We start from the raw sequence: 23,174 nt of genomic DNA on the forward strand, positions 1-23,174 counted from the left end.
ATTTGACGTCCGAGGAACACCAACATGGCGGACACTAACTTCAACAAAGCTTGTGACGTCACCTGAAACCCAAGAATTGGGGGATTGTTTCTTCACTGTAAACAAGATAAAAACAAACCTGTTGCCCCTGGCAACCAAAGACCTGGTCTCAAAAATGAGTAAATACTGGACAACAAATAACATTTTCATGAAAAATTAAACTGTGGCGTTAATACCAAGTGAAATACGGACCTTTTCCAGCAATAAAACTTTTTAGGTAAAACTTCGAAATTTTTGCCTTTTTTAAGGTATCATACCACCTGTTTAAACGAGATCCTTGGAGAAGAGCTCTACATTTTGGTAACTTCACGCATTCCAAGGTCAGTCTTGGTTAGACAACGATAATTTCGATTTCACTGTAAGGGTTTTGTTACACAGACAAGGCATGTTATAGGGTCATATGGATAGGAGCACTGGGGTCTCTTAGAAATCGAAAAACTGCTCTAAAGAAAGGCCAAAACCACGAAACCGAAAATCTCAAGGTCCCCCTTTTTTTTATGGTAATATTTGGGTCATGATCATGATTCTGCAAAGTAGACGCAAATTAATCAGTCAAAAAATTTCGTAGAATTTGCACTAAGAATTTCTCTATTTTTTAATCGTTAGTAGTCGTTATTACCTTTATTTACTCTTCTTTGTGTTAAAAGGAAACTAGACTGATTTCTCTCAGCAAATCGTGAAAGTTTGAAATCTTTTAAACTACATTTATTTGAAGCGTGTCTTGAGCTAATTGACACTGAAAATCATTTAGAGTTTCCCTAAAATGTTAGAGGAAAAAGTCTTTAGTCTCTTCTACGCGTTTCGGTTCTGCCTCGTTGGCGCAGGAGAAAATTCATTCGCACTACTTTCAGTTCCGCTTCCACTTCTGGCCAACACCAGCACTTACCTTTACACTGAAACTTCTGATACTATGTTGGAAAAAATTATTTGATTCTTTTTGGGATATTTTCTTTAGTTTATTCCAATAGAAGAGTAACACTTTAAGATTGAGTTTCTCTTAGATATTGAGACCGAAAATCACTAATTAATTATTAACTTGAACTGTCTGTCCGTGAGTTGAGGAAAACGTACCGTGTGTGTAGTATTACTCGACTAGATCTTTGCAATCTCGTTTCTTCAAATGTCTTCCATCTATTTGCTACGTATTTTTGTCCTTTTCAATCCGTGTTCGCGATAATAAAGCTATCAAAAATAAGAAAGGCTGATAGTTTCTAAAGAAACCTGTTTGGAGCTGCGTCGGTGGGGGTAACGAAATAATTTGAATATATCAACAAAGTTGAAATGGTAAATTGGCCACCGTTACGGTTATAAAAGCTGACGTTTCGAGTGTTAGCCCATCGTCGGAGCGAATAGAGGAATTATGGGTTGTGTATGCTTTTAAAGGCAGTGATTCGCGCTTTCGTTTTGAAGCGTTACTGTGGCTTTGAAGGTTTCTGATGTATGGTTGCCGTTTATTTTTGCACTGGTTGCCAGAGGAAGCAAGTCAAACTAAAAAACAAATACAGATTTTTTTAAATATCGAATAACATTTGAGAGTTTAACGAAATTTTAACTTAAAATTCGTAGGGCATTCCATACTTCTTTGAGATCTTTTCGTGACTTCTGGCTGACCGTTATTTGAATATTAGATTTTTCGCGACTTTACATAAAAAGAGGGGTTGGTCCCCAGACTCCCTGGGACAACGCTCTGGCGCCAAAACTATAAAACACTAAGTGCAAATCAGGCAGAAAATGGAGCTACGTGATTGAAGTCATGGAATGGACAGCTGCCATATTACATAAACAAGATCAATTCCCTCATACAATTCAATTCAATTCCCACATGCATGCTTTTGATCAAGATCAAAAGTATGGAATGGACGTAAGACAGCTCAGTTAGCATTTGATAAAAAAAAAACAAAAACAAAAATCAGCAGCGATTTGCTACACAGCATATCGGAGGAAGGTCCAACAGAAAGCAACTCTCGTCAGTTGGGTGACCGTAAGGCGGGAAACGTTTACAATCGATCAAAAGATTAATCCCAAGTAAGATTTAAATGAACTTTCTCTTCAAGTAAAATCAAGTACAAGATACATTTCTTCAAAATTTCATCTTGGCATCCTCTACTCTTATTAAACGTGGAGTGTGCCAAATTTTCTCACCGATGTGTATCACTTCTCTTCTTACTTTCTTATCAAACTAAATTCAAGTATTGGAAGGTCTTCGTCTCTTTGTAATGCGTATCCAGATATTAGGAGTCGATTCCTTGTTAAATCTCTGTCAAAAGTAACAAAAAGAAATAACTGTTAGCAGTGAATTGGTCAAAATTTTAACTGTTCGCCGTAAAAGCCATCACTTCGTTGATACCCTCATACTGCAGATAAATAATAATAGTTTTGCATGATCAGAGATATCATTTCATTAAGATTAACTTCTTACTAATATAACCGAGTGTGAGGGCCTTACTCAGGAATATTGACCAGTTTTTTAGGTCCCCTCTCCTGCATCTATTAATTAGTTAATTTGGTTAGGCAGCGAGATTACTGTGTTGTGGCTTGGCCTGTTTACTGGGAGGGGGGGGAGGGGGCAGGGTTGGGTTGAAGCTTAAACCTGGGAGGGGACTTATGTCCTATTGTTTCTGCTCCGGTACTTTGTGCGAATCTTTAACTACAAATACAAATAAATACTGACTAGATTCCCCAGTTCGGCTCGAGCAAGCCGGCGAGGGCTGGGAGAGTAGTAAGCAGTCTTATATATGGCACTAAGACCAAAACTACATGGGCTTGTATGGCAAAGTACGGATCAAGTGGGAACCAATTAGAACTCGCAGATTATCTCTAGGACTGCCTTGTTATATGATACATCACAAATAAAAACCTTGATTTCAAACGATAATGGTGACCTAGAAATAAGTAAAGAACTTGGAAACGAAATGATTGAGAGGGTATGTGCTGATGATTTCAATAATTTTCCACAGTTCTTCTCAAGTGAATGAATAAAATGCAAGAATTTACTGAAGCGACCAGCATTTAAACAGTCTCAAAAGGAGATAAGAAAAACAAATTTAACAAGAGAATATCTTAGTCTTTTTTCAAAAAAAAAATTTTTGCTTCTGATTTTATTCTTTTTCAGATTCAGGATTACAGATTTTACATTTTTGACTAAATAAAAATGGAAAATGCGAAAGAGGAAATTGAAACTGAAAAATGAAAATTATAAAACATATATGTTTTGCTTCTGATTCAATTTTAATTCAGATTCAAAATCTCCGATTGGGCATTTTTGTCTAAACGAAACATGAAAAAAAAAAAAGTGAAAAATGACAATTTCGATGGACGGTGAGAAGTTGCCTTTACTGCGAGCAACTAAGTTTAAACAGGCGAATAACGAAAATAAAGCTTTTAAATTAATGTTTATGTGAAAATATCATGAAATTTAGGACGTACCTTTTGAAATTTAGGGAGCAACTTGACGGATTTGTTTAGCTATTTCTCAGTAATTTTTTAACATTCCAGTGAACACCTTTGTAGCATTTTACGAGCACGATCGGGACAGGCTTACTTCTGATTACAGATCGCCAAATTGGTGGCTGTTAAAAAATTGTCTATGTTTACTTTCAAATCTGTTTTTCCAAAACCGAAAGTGAGACATCGCTAACTACTTATGTCTTCGGGACAGTAAAATGTATTGTAATCAAATGTCTTAATTCATAACACTCAACTCCTTTTTAATGGTAATGTAAATATCTATAGCGATGATAAAAAATATAATAAAAATACAAAAGAACTTTTCAATTTTCTCGTATAAAAAACTTTTAAAAGAAAGTGTTTAAGAAGTGCAATTTCTCTCTTAATGCATCAGTGCGGCCTAATCCAAGAGAGTTTGGTTATTTCAACTTGGCTGAACTCTTAATCAAATTTTTACCTAGCCAAGTAAGATCATTCGGACCAGACACAAAGGTGGTCATTCCCACTTACTTCCATATCTTGTGTAAGTTTAAAAGATCGTGGAGTCGTAGAGCTTGTAAGGTCTAGCTGTGAAGCTCTCCTTAAGAATATCAGAGTGCGTGGACAGAGATCACTACACAGTAACTCTGGCTGGGTCTAAACCCTGAACCTTTTCATCTGAAGTCCAGCGGTCTTCCTATCGATCCCTACATCCCTTCTGTGGTTCAGTTGCATTGTGATACATGCTCACGAAAAGAACGTGAATTTGTGAAAAGATCAACTTCTGATTTGCTAAAATTAATTCAGTGGTGACAGTAGAAGGATTTTAGACAATAGAGTGAATTTGTACGTAATACTAATGAGAAGAATAATTCTTAACGGCCGTTGTGAACGCTACTTCGAATCAAATATATGTCCAGCGCTGAATTTTCGCGTGAAAATTCCTTATAAACCGATGCTGCAAATTAAAGGGTAAGGATTTTCGTCGGGCGGCGGTGACTGTAAAGTCACAATAACCGTAAAAAAGGCAAGGTTATTCACAAGCACTACGTATGCAGACTATGCACATTCATGACCTTTTGGCGCCACAGGATGTTTCTGGCTCTTTCTTTGCTAAATGCGGTGACCACTTGTTTTCAAAAGTCCAGTACATTTCGACGTGAATCACTTGTGGGTGTCCAGCGTGCCTAAACAGGTCACGAAAAAATTACACAAAGAATATATTTTGCTGAGTTTTGGGACTTTATCGTTTGCAGCGTCGGTTTTATTAGGAAAATATAGTGGTAAGGATGTATTTGAATAAATGATGAGAACTGTTTTTAATTGTGATTCGCGCTTTCGATGTGAAGCGTTAATATAGCTTTGAAGGTTACAGATGTATGGTGACCCATTTATTTTCGTCCTGGTTGCCAGAGGAAGCAAGTCAAACTAAAAAACAAATACAGATTTTTTTAAATATAGAATAACATTTGAGAGTTCAATGAAATGTAACTTACAATTCGTAGGGCATTCCATACATCTTATAGATCTTTACGTAATCTTTGGCTGACCGTTATTTTTAATATTGGATTCGGCGCGTCTTTAAATAAAAAGTGGGGGTTGGTCCCCAAAATCCCTGGGACAAAGCTCTGTCGGCAAAACCATTAAACACCAAGTGCAAATCAAATTTTTCTTCTCATTGGCAATTAGCCGACGTCGACAAACTCATTTAGGGACCTTCAGCAAGCACGACGGCGACGGCAACGAGGAGAAGGAAAAACAAGAGATCTAATTAACAAAACAATAGCTCAGCATGTGCGTTTAGAAACTTTGTACATTTCTTGGCTGTCCTATGCAAAACAACAACGTGAAATCGCCGAAATTTGCGTCGTCTGCGAACCGAAGCCGCCACGGCAAATAAATTAATTGCCATTTGGAACTCAACGCTACTTCTATTCTTCATGCTGAAGTCGAGCTGTGGCGCCGTATGAGACAGTAGTCTCATGCAGCCATTTTTGAAATTCTAACTAAGAGTAGTAATTCATTTTTTAATCGAAGTCTTCCTTGGCGTTGCCGTCCTGACTGCTTAAGGTCCCTACTAATTAGCACATAACGAACGGGTTATACGACTTCACTCTATTAGACTTATTTAGCTGTGGTCACGAGGTTTCAAATGGTTCAACAATAAATCGAAATGGCTACTCAAGTATATGCCGCAGACGACATCTTATGGACGAAATTCCTAGTTCTCGTGCCGAATTTTTTTTATTCACGGATTAATCAGCACTGAAATGATTGAAGTACTGAGAAATTGCCTGAAGTCGACTGCCGGTCACGGTCCTTAAATATCTAAATGACAACCAGTCGGAAACTAAATCTAAGAAATCTGAGAAAGCGACACAGCCTGTAGAATCCAAACGTTTCCTCCGTACGTATAACTTTCATGTAGAAAGTTCAATTTACGCTGGGGTAAGTGTCAACATCCATGGTTTCATTCCAACTTAAGTTGCATAACAAAGGGAAGGATACACTCGCTGTGAATCTGTCAACTGTTGTAAACAATTTACATAATCAAATTCAAAAAGGAAAGTGTCACTGTCTGTAAAGATGAACAACTGCATATTTACTTGAGGTTTCACTTTCTCCTGCCTAATTTCAAAATCAGATCGCGTGATATCCCGGTTAGCCCAATGGATAGACCGCTGGACTGTTGTGCGGGAGATCGAGGGTTCGAGCGCCGGCCGGACCAACACTCAGGGTCTTAAAATAATTGAGAAGAATATGCTACCTTTCTATAACATCAAGAAATGATTAGATATTCTAGTCTTTTCGGATAGGGACGAATAAATGGAGGTCCCGTCTCCTGCAGGGTTAGGGGCAGGAGACGTTAATTTCCCACGCAGGAGATTGCTGTGTGATGGATGTCCTCCCCTGGGTGGGTTGGGTGGGTAACAGGACCCCCGTTGATACCAATGTTTATTACACTGAAGGGGCTATCATGTACAAATATAGATGTCTACTCTACATTTGTACTCGTGTCGGGCGTTATTTGTATTATACGAAGCACATTTGGATTATAAATACACTTATTATCCAACTACACTATAGACGACTACAAATCTCACGTGGTATTTGTACTGTAGAGTATCGGTTAAATAGGTTTTCTCGCATCGCGCAAGCGAAGAATTGGATTGTAGTTACGAAAAAAAAAATGGCGGACAATTTGAATCGTATTTCCGACGACGAAGAGTCTGAATGGCTGGCAAATATAGATCCAAGGTTTTAAGATGAATCGAACGAAGAAAAACAGCAAGACAACAAGGAAATTTCTTCATTTATTGCAGAAAATAGAAACATCTACGCGACAACGCGCCATTCCGTTCCGCTTTGCATACTTCTGTTACGCACTCCCCGTAAATAAACATCCGCGAAATTCGCCCGCACTGAAATAACAGTTTGGCGTGTTGGATAATAAATAACTTATTAGACGTTTTGTTGTGTAGTATCGCTGAGTATTTTCACTCGTTATTTGTATTTTGACTCGCCCTACGGGCTCCTCAAAATACGGCACAACTCGTAAAAATACCCAGCGGTACTACACAACAAAACGTCTAATAAGATATAGATATTCGTATGACTAGAAGTTGAAGAAATATAGCATGGATACTTAACTTCTGAAGCTTAGAGTCCTCACGTTATTTATGAAAACACAAATCTGAATTTGTAGAAATTTTGTGGCAGTTACAGACGCAACGAAAGTGAACCAATTTTTTAAGCTTGGCTGCTACGTTACCACAGCCGCGACTCGTTATTTACCCATTTCAGATCGCGTGACTAATCTATGACGTTTGAAGCTAAACAAGTCTATTACTGTCACAAACTATTAAATTCTTCAACGTATCTGGACATGTTCAGGCATGCTCGTGGACATTTTCCAAGCAAGACTGAAGCTTTAAATCTTTATTACGTGTTTCCTATCAAACAATTTTCTTCCGCCAAGTGAGTTTACGTCAAATCAGCTTTATCAACTCAGAGTTGGTTAACAAGTTGAGATACTTTGAAAAACTTTCCATTTGTTTTTCTTACCTTAGGTTTGCAGAAGCAGTGAGTTGGCACTTCCGGCATCTTTTTATTGCGTTTGTCGTTAACGTTTCACTATGACCTGAGAGAAAACTGCACTTAATGATGAAGTTTCGATATTTAATTCAGGTATGTCGAATAGCTACAATTCTACAGAAATTCTTGTGGAAAAAAACATGAAATCGAGTTTAACGCAATAAGATAAACACGAGTAATTCAGCTTTCAAAGACCAGGAAAATCTGTGAAAGATAATTTACAAAGGCTTGTGAATATTCCAAAGTAGACAATTATTAAAAAGAGAGTATACGTCTTCTCTTGTTTTGTCGCAATACTTACTTATTAATTACTTATTAACTTCTCAATGAGAGTGTTAGTTTGTCCGCGAGTTCAGACAAATGTACATTTCCTCGCTTTGCCAGAAATGATCAGTAAAACTGACAACAGCGAAAATCGGCTTTTCTCAGTATTTTCTGTATTACAGAAAAGGGAAGTCTACCATGTGTGTAATATTATTCGACTAAATCTCTGCAATCTTAATCGAGTACTGGCTTTTTATTCCCACATCTGGTTTCTTTAAGTGTCTATTGACTATGCAGTTTTGTCGTTTCATTCCGCGTTCGCGATAATGAAGCCACTCTGAAAAAAGGTCGTCCGTACGATGAAAAGCCGCCGTATTCTATGACAGACTAGATCAATTTCAAAGCATAGCATGAGCGAAAGACAAGAAAACGAGCGAAAGACAAGAAAACGAGCGAAAGACAAGAAAACGAGCGAAAGACAAGAAAACGAGCGAAAGACAAGAAAACTAACAGCGAGTTTGGAAAAGCCTTGCAACACAGCATTTCGGAGGAAAGTCAAATAGAAAGCTCCTTTCGGCTCCTGGGTGACTGTCGGACTGGGAAAAGTTTACAATCGATCTCAAGCCTAATCCCATGTAAGTTTTTGAGTGACCCTTCATTCCCAGTGAAAAAAATTCAGAGAAACATTTCTCCTAAATTTCATCTTGATATCGTCAAGTCCTATTGTGTATGTTAAAACACTGTAAGTTTTTATTGAACGTGGAGCGTGACAAATTTATTCATAGATGGCTTGCTTTGCGCCTGATGCCGGAACGACACGAATAAATTTTCAAGTGTTCGAAGGTCCGTCTCTTTGTAACGCTTTTGGACGTGAAGGGTCGGTTCCGTGTTAAAACTTTCGCTTTCGCACACTTTTGTGTCCAAGAATATAATTTCGCAGAGGTCAGTGGTTCGAATCCCGTACAGGCCTGATTTTTTTTTTTCAGGTCTGAAATACGCTATTGCATAAATAGCGCTATCTACTGCGAAGGATCGTGCATCATACGTATTTAATACCGCAGTTCAAATATATGAACTTCATATATTCATTGTATCTGATTTATCATCCCGGGTTTATTACGAATCAACTTAACGGCCTGCTCCCAGTTGGCTTCTTAGCTCAATTGGTAGAGCGCTGCACTAGTATCGCAGAGGTCAGTGGATCGAATCCCGTACAAGCCTGATTTTTTTTTTCAGGTCTAAATTTCGCTATTGCATAAATAGCGCTATCTAGTGCGAAGGATCGTGCATCATACGTAATATTTTCTGATACTTCAGAAATCACTATTTATAACAGCCATTTTTAAGGGGTAAAAGCCCATTTCTATGGCAATGAAGGGATAGATCCGCGACTAATAAATGCTGGTGGGTTCACTCGCTTACCCTTTAACTTTTTTAAAAATACCATTTTGCTACCCAATCCGAAAGACCAAGTGGAGCATTCGAAACGTCTTCGATGTTCAAGTTACCTGTTTTGTTTTAAGGCCTTACAGTGCAATTTTTTTTAATTGCAAGGTTTCCTGTCTCGTTTTAATCTAAGTTACGACTTAAGAAACTGACCACATCATAGTCCTATTATCCAAAATTGTTTTCGCCAAGTTTTGCTTTTTGAGGTTGGAATTTTTTTTTATTACACGCGTTTTTTTAGACCCCAAATTAGACGCAACGCCGGGTTACAAAAGTGCCATAATTCTTTATACTCACCTAGAATTCCAATGCCCAGAGATAAATACCTAAACAAATCAGAAGTAAATAATCTTTGGTGCAAGTAATAATCAATATCATAGCTTTTTTGCAACTTTAATTGAAAGTTGTAGCGTTTTACCCCTTGATGCTTGATACAGTTTTGTCGGGTTTGTAATCGAAAGCTTTCAGTAAGCTCCATCCAGTACACTACTTAACCTTTTTCACAACTTTTTAGACATTCCTGCAATACGGGAAGGGTTTATACATTTTGTGGGTTGTTTAGCGCAACTGCAACAAATTCAAAAAGCAACTGCTGGACTGATTTCTCTTCAGGGAACACTCGAACACAAACCTTTTAATGACAATGGCTATGGAAACACCCTCTACGATCGTTACAAAAGATTTACATTAAACTGGTGTTAACATATAAAGCACTTCCAGTAGCAAAACCGTTTTTCTAGTTCTATATAAGATAAGGTTTCAGTCCATCCGTTTACCTACACGGCATATAAAAGATATATTCTATAAATTTCATTGTCTTTCACTATCAGGAAATACATGTGTACGAGGACACATGGAAGGTTTGCATCGCGTATTATTCCAAACTTGCCGCATTGGTAAAAAAAAAAAAAAGAAAAAAAAAAGGAAGAAAAGAACACCCTTATACATTCGAACGAGCTTTTATAAATAGACAATAATTCTATTGGGAAAGAAAAGTCGATGATAAAATGCCACAAAGTGTTTGCATAGCCAAACTTTTGTGTCACATCAGAGCTGCAATTCACGGTGTCCGCTAAATACTCAATAGAAGCTCATTTTACAGTAAATGTAATAATAAAAGTTTAGGACTAAGCATAGTGTCCACGTTTCAAAGTTTCAAAAGTAGTTGATACCCAGAATCAGTTTACCAAAAATTTTTTATAAGACGTTCAGTATTGATCATTGAAATAATGAGGAACTGCGTGGTACGTTACGTGAATTAATCTGTATTAGGCGCATAGTTAAAAATGTTTACGAAAGTGTTTTTGGCTTAAAGGAATGATTAACAATTATTCCACGAGCGCGCGTTGGATATGAGATGATCGATAGCCAACGAAGCGCGTAGCGCGGAGTTGGCTATCTATCATCTCATATCCAACAAGCGCGAGAGGAATAGTTGTTTTATTAAAAACATTAAATGAAATTATGGAATTTTATTAAATTTTTTAGCTCCCTTTTAATTTTAAGCTGACGCGTGCGCTTACCATATTTGTAGATTATGGTATATTGGCTCATATACCATAATGGCTAAGCCAATAAAAAGTCTAGAATTGCATTATCCAAAGATCCAGTTTTTAATAAAAGGGGTTATACCCGGAACGATATGTAAACTTTTTTGCTCACGTCACTTTTGGAAAAGATGAACTCGAAACAGTTACACCGGCGCAAATAAAAAGATGAATATCAACTAATGCTTAAGTAATTGATAATAAACCGCATAGATTTGGATTGCATTAATTTATATTGCAGCTCTTGGAGCGAAAGGTAAGAACTAAATCTAAGTTATTTTTACATTCGTACACACCTGGTTGTGGAATCGATTGCGGGAATACTTTCGCCGTTCGTGTTAAGGAATTTATTTCAGAAAAACTGACTGAACTAAGATCGAACCGTTTCATATCATGCCTGGATCATAAAGTTAAAAATTTCACGGTCATTACGATTCTCCAAAAAGTTTAGTTGGAGTGGGAGAAGAACTGAAAAAAGGCGTGAAGTAGTATTGAATTTAGGACGCTATCAGTTGTATATTTAGTTCGTACAGAAAAATCTCTTTAGATTTTTCGTTCACCTTTGCGACAGACAGTTTTTTTTCCTGGTGAACTTCGATAAATTTCTTGTATTAAAGAGCTGAAAAAAGTTGCGCTTTTCCCATGACGCGATATTGAAGATTGCAGGCTCTTTTCTCGTCAGCTCCTTATTGAATAAGACACATTTTTCCTTGTTCTATAAGGTGATAAAGCCTCGTTAGATGGTGCGAGAACACGAGGAAAGCTTATTAATCACGAACTGAGAACTACATTTTTGTTAAATTACGCTTTTATTCATTGTTGACGAAAAAACTTAAACAACGATTGTTGCATTTTTTGTTGTATTTCAGCCCTTTTCTCAGATGTGAAAAGTGTTTTTTCCCCTTGCAATATTGTAATGTTAGAATTTTTCAGTTTTGCAGTTTCTTTGCCGTCTCCATATCACGTTGCGAAATGATCAAAATTCTAAGGCTCTATAAGTTTCGCGTCATTTTATAGCTGTAATAGTTGTAGTTTCAACTGTCACACAAGAGTTTGGAAACAAATGCAATACATACTTAACTAATCCTTTTGGGGGATAGACTCAAATGTTAAAGTCGAATTAACTTCCTTAAGAAAAAAAGAATCCCGGCAAAATTCCAAATTTCTCTGAGCAGCTGGTGCACCTCGGCATGATTAGTGAGCTCACATTGAACCCGTAATTAACACCTTTTTAAAATTAATCGATAAATTTCCATTCTGATGAGTTTTAAGATCGTTTTGTAACAGGTAGAGTCAACATTAGTCGCAGGCCTATACTTCACACAATACAATTCACATTATAAAACGAGATATCGGGTGATGGCCGTGACTCTTTTAAGGATTTAATTTTAAGAGGAATTGGCTCATTTTCCGTTTTCTCTTATTATTGATTTGTTTTTTTGTGAAGATCTCTTTGTCGTTTTTGTTTACAAGCCAAATTCAACGAATTCTTGGCAGAATCTATTGAATGGGTGGGCAAAATGCAAGTTTAATCAGTAAGCGGTGTTTATCCTCATCAAATGTTTCTTCGAGTTGAGAATTCATCGATGTATATATGCATACAAGTGTATTAATGGCGAAATTAATCATTCTTTGGACATTGTAAGAAAGAGTGATATGCACTCCTACAATACGCGCAATAACGATACTATAAAGCTACCCAAAATCAAATACAATTGGGGAAAACATCGTTCGCCGTATCACTGTTTCAGAGACTTTAATGAGTTAGAGAGAACTGTAAGAAACTCAGTAAGTTTGCCAATTTTTAAAAAGTGTCTTTTTTCGGCTTCTTATAATTAGGTATTTTTTTAAATTAATTTTTGCGGTGTATGTGTTGTAATCATTTTTATATTTCGATTTTAGCTTAAATTTCTATATTTTAACCGTATTTTTATATAATACACATCTAGTATTTAGGACCTCTATGTAAACCACTATTGTGATGGAGTTTCCTAATGAAAGATTGTTATTATTATTAATTCAAAAGAAATCATCCGAGTATTCCTCTTTACAACAAGCATTTATAGAAGAAATATCTGCTGTATGGAAGGTGACATGGCAATTAATCTTCCTTGAAGTGCTTCGTGTGTTTTACTAATATACGTCCTTCCTCTGAATTTATTAGAATTAACACTCCGTTAGAAAAAAAAGCAAATTTAATTAAACTAGACAGGTTATAGTGGGATTGACGCTGAAAAGTATCAGAAATTGTTTCCAGCAGTTATTTTGGATGGGTACATACATGTTTTTTCCTGATTAAGTAGGTGTCATTTGCGCAGTTTTTGTGAAATTTTATTTTTTACCAACTGTTTAAGTGCATCGATTACAACGCAGCGACCCTTCAGTAACGTTTCTATATCAATTAGCGATCAGGTATCCGTCATAAGAAGGTCTCACTGTAAAATTTTTCATCAAATTTTTGCACCTGTTGGTGAGTGAAATGAAGGACTTGATCCCAACAAAAATCTTATTTCATCAACTTGCAGACTTGATGCATGGATTATCACGGTTTAAAAGCAAGACTCGCGGACTTGAGGAGTGCAGAATTAGCAGCGCTTCGTCGAAGAGACAACAAGGCTGCAGATAGGGTAAGCTGGCTGAACAGCGCCTAAATGATAAATTACATGTGGCTTGAAATAAATTTCCGCATGGACAGTAAGGGAAGAGGCCAAATCCCATCCATGCTAGGGCATATTTGTTTTAAGAAGCGCACAAACTAAGTTAAAAAAATCTTTTGGCATTGTATCCACATCCAAACATCGAAAACAACGACTGTGGAACAAATTAGAGCTTACGTTGATGATAAAGTGGATGCAGAGAGTTATGGGTTTTCGATAAAACGGAAACAGAATGCCACAAAAACGCTTTACGGTGTATGGGTATACGGAGCAAGATTGAACTATACGCACGTCGAGCAGTTCAATGAACCATAAACGTTTGAATTGGACAGAGTACAATGTCACATGGTAGTGGAATATTGGTTTATACCAGGAATGCTTTTATTGATATTTGCATACCTTTTGCGTTTGTGGTCACCTCTTTCATTCTGTATAATATGCAATACATGTTTGATCATACACTTTATGTTTTCACCGGCAATGTGAGTGCGCTTCTACTCAGACAGCGAAGTCTGTGAATTATATATTGTGTTTCTCTTAATATGTGAAAGCAATTATTTCAGCAAGTAACGACCGTATAACGGACTTCGACATATCCAACAAATGAGTAAGCCGGGTTAATTTTTTATTGATTCAACTCAGTTGAGAGGCTAATATGCTTCTTTTCCTCTAATATAGTTCAAAAGTGGGTTTTACGAATAGACCCTTAAAGTATGTGCTATTTCAAAGTTACCAAAAATTGTTGCGACCGCTGGCCATTTTTCCTGCGCTCAGTAAGTTTCCCAGGATCGTTGTGAGGGGTAGAGAGCACGAGGTCAAAAAAATCAAGTGTTGTTGTTGTTCAGCAAAACAAAAGTTATGTTTAATGGACACACCAGAATGATCAATTCCAGACATATATGAAACCTTTAGCCAGCTAAAGGATGGAGGAACGCGAAACGGTGCATTCCTTGGACGAACGAGTGTTTTCGCCGCTCCATAGCAGTATTGTCCAGGAAGATTCAGTCAGTCAAGCCTCGTCAACTGGAAGTTCTTCACCCTTGTCAAGGACGAGAAGAGCGCTTAAATAAGAGCGGCTATCGCAAACGTTCAAGCAAAACAGTTACCGGAACGAATCGAGAGAAAAATGAAGCGTGTGAAAAGGAATTTGAAGAAGGGATGGCTCAAAGGTACCTGGAGCTAAAACTGGAATGTCGTAAACGGGAACTTGACCTGCTACGGAAGAAAAGAAACAACGGAACGGTTTTCATCGTCGCCCAAAACTAAGCAGAAATGGCTCAGCTCGAGCAGGGAATACTGGGGCAAGACTCAATCGAAGGAAGGACAAGCGACGACCAAATTACTGGTAAGGTCAGTATAGCTTCGCCATCTTTAAAAGATCATTTGGCTCCCAGTACTCGCGCAGCTACGGACTTCGAAAGAGGGGACAATCATTCAGGTCCATGTACCGATGTACAATCTGGAGCGCTATTGGGATATGTTTCCCGTGAATATAAAACTGTTTGTTCATAGTCATCTCTGGATTATGTCAGGCAAACTGTCATCCTCAATGAAAATACTCCATTGAGTATAATGCCTACGCCTTTCATGAGAAGACACACAGGGCTTCCACTGTAAGTTCCCCAGAAAGCTTCATACAATTCCTTATAATTTTATTATAAGAAATTGTATGGCGCTTTTGTAGCGTTAGTCGTGGAGCGGCGGGTGTTGTCACGTATGATCCTTGCGAGGATCATGTGTGACAACACCTACCGCGCCTCGACTAATGTTAAAAAAGCTCCATACAATTCCTTATAATTTTATTATAGCTCTCCGAGATACTTACAGTGCAAGCCCCGTGTGTCTCCTTATGCCAGTAAAGAGTTTAAGAGTTTCCTGTTACAAGCAGCAATGGCCTGATTTTGATCACAGTTAAGGGATCATCTGCAAAAGAAAGTGAAACCGATGCGTTGACCTTCAACACTATTTGGAAAGTATCACAACGGAGTCCTTTTCACCTCGAAAATAAGAGTTTAGTTACACACCCTCAGGTGTACCGGAAGTCCTGTTTGCCTGGTTGTATGACTAAAACACAAAAAAAAGGGTCATCTCATTATGGTAGCGTATCTAACCGCTATTTTAGTGGAGAAATTCATCATGACATCAATTCCCTGCAGGGACTGCAAGAGTGCCTTTGGCATCAAATCTCAGCAGTAGTCGTAGGGAAAGTTTAGCTTGGGCTTTACATACCACCCTCCATCACTCAATGGGCTCCTGATAACCACAAAGCATCAACTCCTTACATGAGTGGTTTTGGCTTGATGCCTGGGCAACACTTAACACATGTTGAAGAACCAGAAGATGCATTTATTGATAGCCTCATAGAAGGTCAGGACACCTTCTTCCAGTTTAGCTTCAATAGGTCACAATCAGACTCAAGTATGGCCTTGCTCCGAGCACAAGAACATCAGCGACTGCCCCCCTCGAGCTTTTCAAGTTCTTCAAGTTTTTCAAGTTCACAGGCCTATGGAGTGTCCAAAATTTATTGAGACACTTCGTGACCAGAGTCACAACAAGACAACGCTCACTGATTCAGACCGTATGGCCGACTTATTTCAAAACCTAGATAGTGAAGGCAAGAAAGCAGTTGAGGGTATTCACAGCTACCCAACTGCCCTAAGGACACTGAAACACCAGTTTGGAACTGCTAACAGCGTGGAGGGCTGCTCAATTCTATTAGCCTGGTGGTTATTTTGGGCAGCCATGCACTTTATTTTATTTGTTTTATTACTTTTTTTTGTAATGTAAATTTAATATACTTCAGGGTGTAAATAAAGTTGTTGTTGTTGTTGGCTTACTCTAGCAACATGTTACAAAGTGCCTTTATTCCAGCAAATGATAGACAAGCATTACGTGTCAACTATTACCAAGTGAAGGCTTGTACAGCGCGGTGTGTAAAGATGGGCCAGTCTGCCATACTCCAAACCCCAGAGTATCTCTGAAGAGCAGCCATATTATGTATTTCGCAGAAACATAAGATTATGCTTGAAATCGAAAACTCAACCGTTTATTTTCACAAATTTTTCCATAATCGAACCAGTAAGGCAGGTTTTCTGCGAACAGAAGATGCACTGTAACAAGGGAAATTACAATTCACATGAAATCAACAAAACCTTCTCGACTGTTTCGAGTCCAGAGTGTCCAACAACAAAAATTTACGGTAATAAAAACATGTTAGTACGAATACGGCAGCTCTCATTCGAAGAGCATATGGTAAATTTCCCAGATCTCTACGTAAAAATATAGGCACCCAATGGGAGCTACAAACTATGCGACTACCGATGCATCTCGGAGCGAGATAGCATGAATTTCTAGATGGTTGTACAGATGAGTCTACACTAGTAGAGCTCGAGAAATGGTTGCGAAAACGAGTGGAAACATCGTTTAATCCCCCTGGAGTTCATATCGCTGAGTGGAACAAGAAGCTAAAATCTACTAGAGCAATCTCAATGATTAAACTGCACCCTCTTGCCACGATGACAGAGCTCCCATCGGAAGTTCCACTATACGGCAACAGTTCTTCAGACCCAAAGCCATTTGTTCAACTGCACCCATAGGCTGTGAATGCAGGGGTCCCTTCTGAAACTCGGAGAGAAGGTAGTAGTTTCAGTGAGCCCGGGCAAACCCAAACTCAGTTCCAAAGAAAGTAAGTGGATAAGAAGGTAGATTTAGTTGACAAACTAAACATTCCATCTAGAAAAATGACGAAAGGGGTGGCCATCCAACAATGCAGTCGTTTATCGGCTGTCGACCATGCTCAGCTTGACATGACATGGTTCATCTACTGATCTACCTTGAGGTCCACCAGGGACGAGTACATGAGCCCATCGCCGTGGAGACACCCATTGGGTGGACCTTCTCTGGAAATGCAACTAATAAAAGGAGTATGCGAAGCGATCCATGCGAACTTTCTTGCGTTGAACGAAAAACCCCCTTTTACGCAAAGGGTTGAACGAATTTAGGAGATTGATTCATATGCGACAAAACAAGCGGGTTATCCTTTAAAGATGAAGGCGCGTTAGCTACTTTACAGAGCATCACGGGAAAAGAAAGAGGACCGTGCTGTGGAGACGAGACCCGATCTTGCCGGACAACCGCGCGCGATTGCCGTCTCAAGACTTCTTTCAGGTGAGAAGGAACTTAAAAAAGAACCCACAACTGGCGGAGAAATAACAGAAAGTCATGAACGATTATGTCAGTAAAGGACACCCCGGTCACACTGGCCCCTTGGACAAGTGCCAAAGACGCTAGATAATGGTAGAGTGCGGATGGCAGAAGTGAAAACTCCTACGGGAATCCTTATGGGACCTACCCGCGAAGTTACGTTGGATGAAAGAATCTGCTCAATAGAGTGAACAATGACTAGTGGAACGTTATTAATAGCATTTGTAAAATAAGACTCGTTTCTTTGTTGTCGCTCGTCTTGTAGACCCACTGTGGGAGGCGGGGGAACGTTGCAGCCACTGGTCATCTTGTCTGCGGCCAGTAAGTTATCCAGGATACCATGGGAGGGGGGAGAGAGTATGAGGTCAAAAAAATGAAGTGTTATTGTTCTTGTTGTTCAGTAAAGCCAATGTCAATAGATGTCACAAACGTAAATATACATCTAAATCATTTTCTATTAACACCTTCTGGAAAAGCAGGATAGAAAAGTATTTCGTAAGGTATCAGGCATAGACCGACACCCTCTAAGGGGACTATTACCCAAGAGGAAAGTATCGACTTACAATTTAAGGAATCGAACAAGTCAGTATCCGAAAGTTAATACAGATAGATTCAAGAACTCTTTCATTAAGCGCTTAATTTTTAAATACAATTTAGCTATGTGAGTTTATAATTTAGATATATATACTTTTTACTCAAATATTGTAACATAAGATATGTATTTTTTATCTTGTGAGGAAATAAAGACTACTAGACTAGACTAGTCCAGTCCAGTCTTCAAAATACCATAAATGTTTTTTTTTATTGGACTCACTGGAAGTGCTTACGATATTCGCACTCTAATGGTATAGTCGTGATTAATTTTATCAGTTTCATGGCAATGTACAGTTTTCCGGTGGAAACGAGACGGCTAACAGGTAGTAGTATAGTTTACCTTTTTAAATTCACTTTCTTCATTTTTCTCCAGTGCAGAGAAAGAGCATTTGCCCTCAGGAATCAGTGGACGACTTATCAGGCCTCCCTGTGCTCGCAACTGGAGACATTTAACGAGAATGAAAACGAGATCGGCGACGCCGAGAGTGATGGGAACCGCAGTTTGGGTGATAACCGAAAAGGAATCCCCACAAAATGCCAGAGTGACAGGAGAATTGGTAGTCATGACCAAGGTGATGAAAAAGAAGAAGCGTCATTAATGGAAGGTGAATTTAGCGACGAGAGCGAAGATAGCAAGAATACAGAAAGTACCGCTGATGACAATAGTAAAGATTGTCAGGAAAGCAAAGACGAAAAGATCACTAGAAAGCGTCAAAAAAAGGTGTGCCCGTTTCCACACTGCTACAGCAAGGTTGTTCACCTACCGAGACACCTTAGAACGGTTCATAAGTGTAGCAAAGATTATGCGAGAACAGCGACATCGAGATTTGGTTTGCGCAGAAAGTATAAATTTGCGAATAAAGAAAAGGCTTCGGCTGGAAATCGAAAATTGAAAGCGAACACTGAAAAAAGAAGCCAAAAGAAGCCTAATCGTAAGATGAAAAGGTGCCCTCTCACAGGTTGCATGACCACTACTAACCGACTGCCTCAGCATCTGCAGAAAGCTCATAAACTACAGCGCGCGTCTCCCAAGTATAACAAAGCTCTTTCAATGGCAAAGGTAATCTCACGTGACAACCCTCATATTTTCCTTAGAATGAAGCAGGAAAGTGAAAGATACCAAGGCCCAGACTTTGAAGATGCACTGTCGGTAGGTGGGGATGGTGAGGAGGTTGAGATGGCGGAAGGCAACACCTCAGTTAGGTCAGACGATCAAGAAGCCGATACAACTGAAGCGAGCTGTGACTCTGCTAGCCAAGCCTCAGGTAATATCGACATTAAAGGTGATGACGTTTCAAAGACTATGAGCGCATTTCGAGACTGGCTTCTTTCACCTGATGGGGGCAAGAAAGACAGGAGGACAGCAAAGAAACACGTTTCCCAATTACACAAGGTGCTCTCAGTAGTTGGTAAAGGAGTTCTACTATCGTCTTTATTGGACACGAAAAGAATAAGGGATACTTTCCTTCAACGTTATGCAGCAGAGAGGTACCACGCAGCCACAATCAAGTCATACCTACTGAGTCTGCAACACTATTGCTCGTTTTTGCTCGCAGATCAGCCCAGCGGTGTCGTATTCGACAAAGAGCATGTCCTCAGATTACGTGAGAAACTGAAAAGGTGGTCAGCATCATACAACCGCGAGAACAACAGACGCAGATGGGAGAAAATGGAGGAAGACAGAAACGCCCTCATCACTCCCGACAAAATCTGTGCATTTGAGAGAAGCCAAGCGGCAAGAGAGGCAATTATTCTTCTGAGTCAACTGTGTGGGACCTCCGCGATTCACATAACCCAAGAGAAGTACATTCTTGTGAGGGATTATCTGATCGCACAAATAATGATTGATAACGCCAACCGCGCAGGTGTCGTAGCATGTATGACTGTCATGGAATTTGAAAGAGCCACACTCGAAGGCGACCGTTACGTTGTTCGCGTCCTACATCATAAGACCGTGGACATCCATGGTCCTGCACAAGTGGTGTTGACGAGCCATCTGTATAACTACATCAAAGTTTTTATGAAAGAAATACGATCTCAGCTACCCGGTGTCGCTCTTCTGAAGAAGCAGACAATGTTCCTCTCCTGGTGTGGAAAGCCAATGGAATCCAGCCAAATGACTAAAGCCTTGGGGTCAATTTTTAAGAAAGCAGGGGTAAATGGGCCAGTACATCACACACTTTATCGCAAGAGTGTGGTCTCACATTGTCACGAGCAACACAAAGAGATCAGTGGCAACCTAGCTGACCTGATGGCTCACCGAGAGCAAACCGCACAGAAGTACTACCGAGTGTTCGAGAAGAGCAAAAGTTCAGTGATAGCTTCACGAAAATTATCCAGAATAATGCGACATGATACTTCGCTAGAAGCACTGGATGGGACTGAAGATGAAAACGAGGAAGGGACTGGCGATGCAAAAGCAACTGAGGACGAGACCCCAATGCCGGAACGGAAGGTGTGGAATGAAGAGCTAAGAAGCGCAGTCCGGACACTGTTTGCCGAGGAGATTGCAGCACGAAGTATCACAATTTCTTGCGTTAGACAGAAAATACAGAGCAATCCAGTACTATGCCGTCTGGTGCCCAAGCGCGTATATGACAGGGTCCGGGCAGAATGGCGGTTCAATAGCACATCTGACGACTTGGGAAAAGTAACAGCAAATCCACCAGAAGAAGAAGAGACGATTGACAACTGCGTCAAAAGAATGTTTCAAGTGAAAGAAGACGATCAGCAGAGTAGTGCGTCGTCAGACATTTTGTCCTCTACTGAAACCACTGCGAAGTCCCGAGGCTTGTTTGCCGCTGAGCATGTTCAAATTCTGCTACATCTCTTTCAAGATATGATAAACGGTTCGCCAATTTCAAAACAAAAAGTCAGTGCTACTTTACAAAATGACAGCACTGGAAAATTCCTGTTATCGAAGTTCACCTTGGCACAGATTGTGAATCGGTTGAAGTATGAAAAGAAGCAGAAAAGAGAGAAGTAGAAAGCCAAAACGTAAACATTGGCAAACCAACCAGACAATGTAATTTGGTTATATCAATCAAGTTGAAATTGTAAATTGGCCACCGTAAAGAGTTAAAGACACTTACCGCCTTTAACCAAACAACGACCTGATGGTCTTTTCGAGCGGGTTAAGGTGGTAAACAGAGTGTCTCAGAAAAATTTGAAATATAGAGTCGGTGGAAGTTCAGTTTAACCAAGTGTTTCAGTATTGTTTCTTAGATCAAACTGTTCACTTCTGTGATTATTCATTTTCTCGTTTATAAATCCAAAACATAAGTTAGTTCCTTTCTAACGAAAAAGAGGAGTATGTTGAGTAAGAATTGACTTAGAAATAATTGATTGTTAGTTTTTGCGTTAGGCTTTTAAAGGCATTAATCGAGCATGTTACTCAGAGTAAAGAAATTTGCCATGAGGTTAAAATTGTAGGAAAAGGATGTATCCGCCTCAAAAATTTCTTAGTTTTCTAAACGAAAGGGTTTGTAGGCTCATGAATGTTTGCCCGTTTCATTATTGCTTTATGGAGGTGCGTTGATCTCATGGTTAGTGCACTCGACTCCGGATCGAGTGGTCCGGGTTCGTGCCCCGCCCGGGACATTCTGTTGTGTTCAAGTGTGCAAGACACTTTACTCTCACAGTGCCTCTCTCCACCCAGGTGTATAAATGGGTACCGGCAATTTAATGCTGGGGGTAACCCTGCGATGGACTAGCATCCCATCCAGGGGGGAGTAGAAATACTTCTAGTCGCTTCATGCTACAGAAACCGGAGTTAAGCACCGGCCTACTGTGCCACTAGGCTCGTAAATAGACTTTACTTATTATTGCTTTAACTATTCTGTGATGGATAACAGGCCGTGATACTACCAAAAAATTCCTCTATTCACTTCGTAGCTGGGACGATTTGTCTTTCCGCAATCCAAGCAAGTAACCCAATGAATAAACACAAGGCGGACTGTTTTTGTAAGTGCGGATTGGAAAGATTGCAAGCAAGAATTATAATCCACCTCGTGAAGGATCGGAATAGCACGTGTATGAGTGGTGTTTCCATTGAAGCAGCCGCTCACAGTTCCTCCAAATCTCTTGCTTTTGTCAAGTAGTTGGTAAAGGCTTTCATGCAGACTAGCGGGCGTAATGTTCACGCTTGCACTTCAGTCACATGACAAAACTAAGTCACGTGATCAAATAATGTTTGCTACATGTAAGGATGGGCCGATACGGTTTTTTCAGAATCCATACGATACAGAGGACGATACCGGTGGTTTCCCTCAATATTGGATGAAGGACGTACTAAGTCTAATCTTACGGTCGTCCAAGAGTTAACTCTTGCAGTGCTTACACGCCACTACTTAGACTGGTACACTGCGGTTCTCATTGCTCAATCTCAAGCCCGGGGTGCGCTTTCTACTTGATCAAAATTTTTGAGATCTCCGGTCTGAAATTGAATGGAACGGGATAAGTTTTCGAAAATTTAGGAGTACGTTTTGAGTGCACCCTCTTGGATACGGTCGGACGCGTTCTATTCTACAAGCGAAAATACCGACAATTTGAAGCGGTGATTTTTGTTGAATGGAATGCGCCCCCAGAGTTTTTTATACTCCTTGTCAGCGGTTGGTTGCTTGCGTCTGAAAACGCGCGAGTAGGTCACGTGCCTCTGAGAGGCACCCATACTTTTCGCAAGGAACGGTATATTTTCCGATCCGACCTCGGTATCGCTGGTATCGAATAATTTGTAATCGGTATCGGCCGATCCTAGTTAATTTTTGATGAAAAGGTTTTTCTCAGCGCAAATAGGGTTATACATCAGTATGTTAATCATCAAACTGACGAAGATGAAATGTACGAATAGACTATCAAAATCTTATAAAGATAGATAAAGATTCATGTATTTAGTACGTAGTTT

General features: G+C 39.4%; 1 protein-coding gene across 3 annotated transcripts; it reads left to right on the top strand.

The window, feature by feature from the left end:
- The first annotated feature begins 107 nt into the window (after positions 1-107).
- On the top strand, positions 108-21,711 carry LOC148730888 (uncharacterized). 3 transcript variants are annotated; one of them, XM_088759589.1, is made up of 4 exons: positions 108-359; positions 7,536-7,653; positions 13,343-13,444; positions 18,645-21,711. In XM_088759589.1, exons 3-4 carry the CDS (start codon positions 13,352-13,354, stop codon positions 21,255-21,257), a joined length of 2,706 nt encoding a protein of 901 aa, XP_088615715.1. In that variant the 5' UTR covers positions 108-359; positions 7,536-7,653; positions 13,343-13,351; the 3' UTR covers positions 21,258-21,711. The 3 variants fall into 3 exon arrangements, with proteins under 3 accessions (XP_088615715.1, XP_088615716.1, XP_088615714.1); XM_088759588.1 differs by lacking the exon at positions 108-359 and adding an exon at positions 7,338-7,443; XM_088759590.1 differs by lacking the exon at positions 7,536-7,653 and having other exon boundaries at positions 266-359.
- Positions 21,712-23,174: the final 1,463 nt, after the last annotated feature.

This window comes from Stylophora pistillata, chromosome 5, assembly GCF_964205215.1.
Source record: "Stylophora pistillata chromosome 5, jaStyPist1.2, whole genome shotgun sequence".
NCBI lineage: Eukaryota > Metazoa > Cnidaria > Anthozoa > Scleractinia > Pocilloporidae > Stylophora > Stylophora pistillata.

Coding starts and splice junctions, on each gene's coding strand:
- LOC148730888 (XM_088759589.1), top strand. CDS start 13,352: ATGGATTATCACGGTTTAAAAGCAAGACTCGCGGACTTGAGGAGTGCA. Junction 13,445..18,644: donor ACAACAAGGCTGCAGATAGG/GTAAGCTGGCTG, acceptor ATTTTTCTCCAG/TGCAGAGAAAGAGCATTTGC.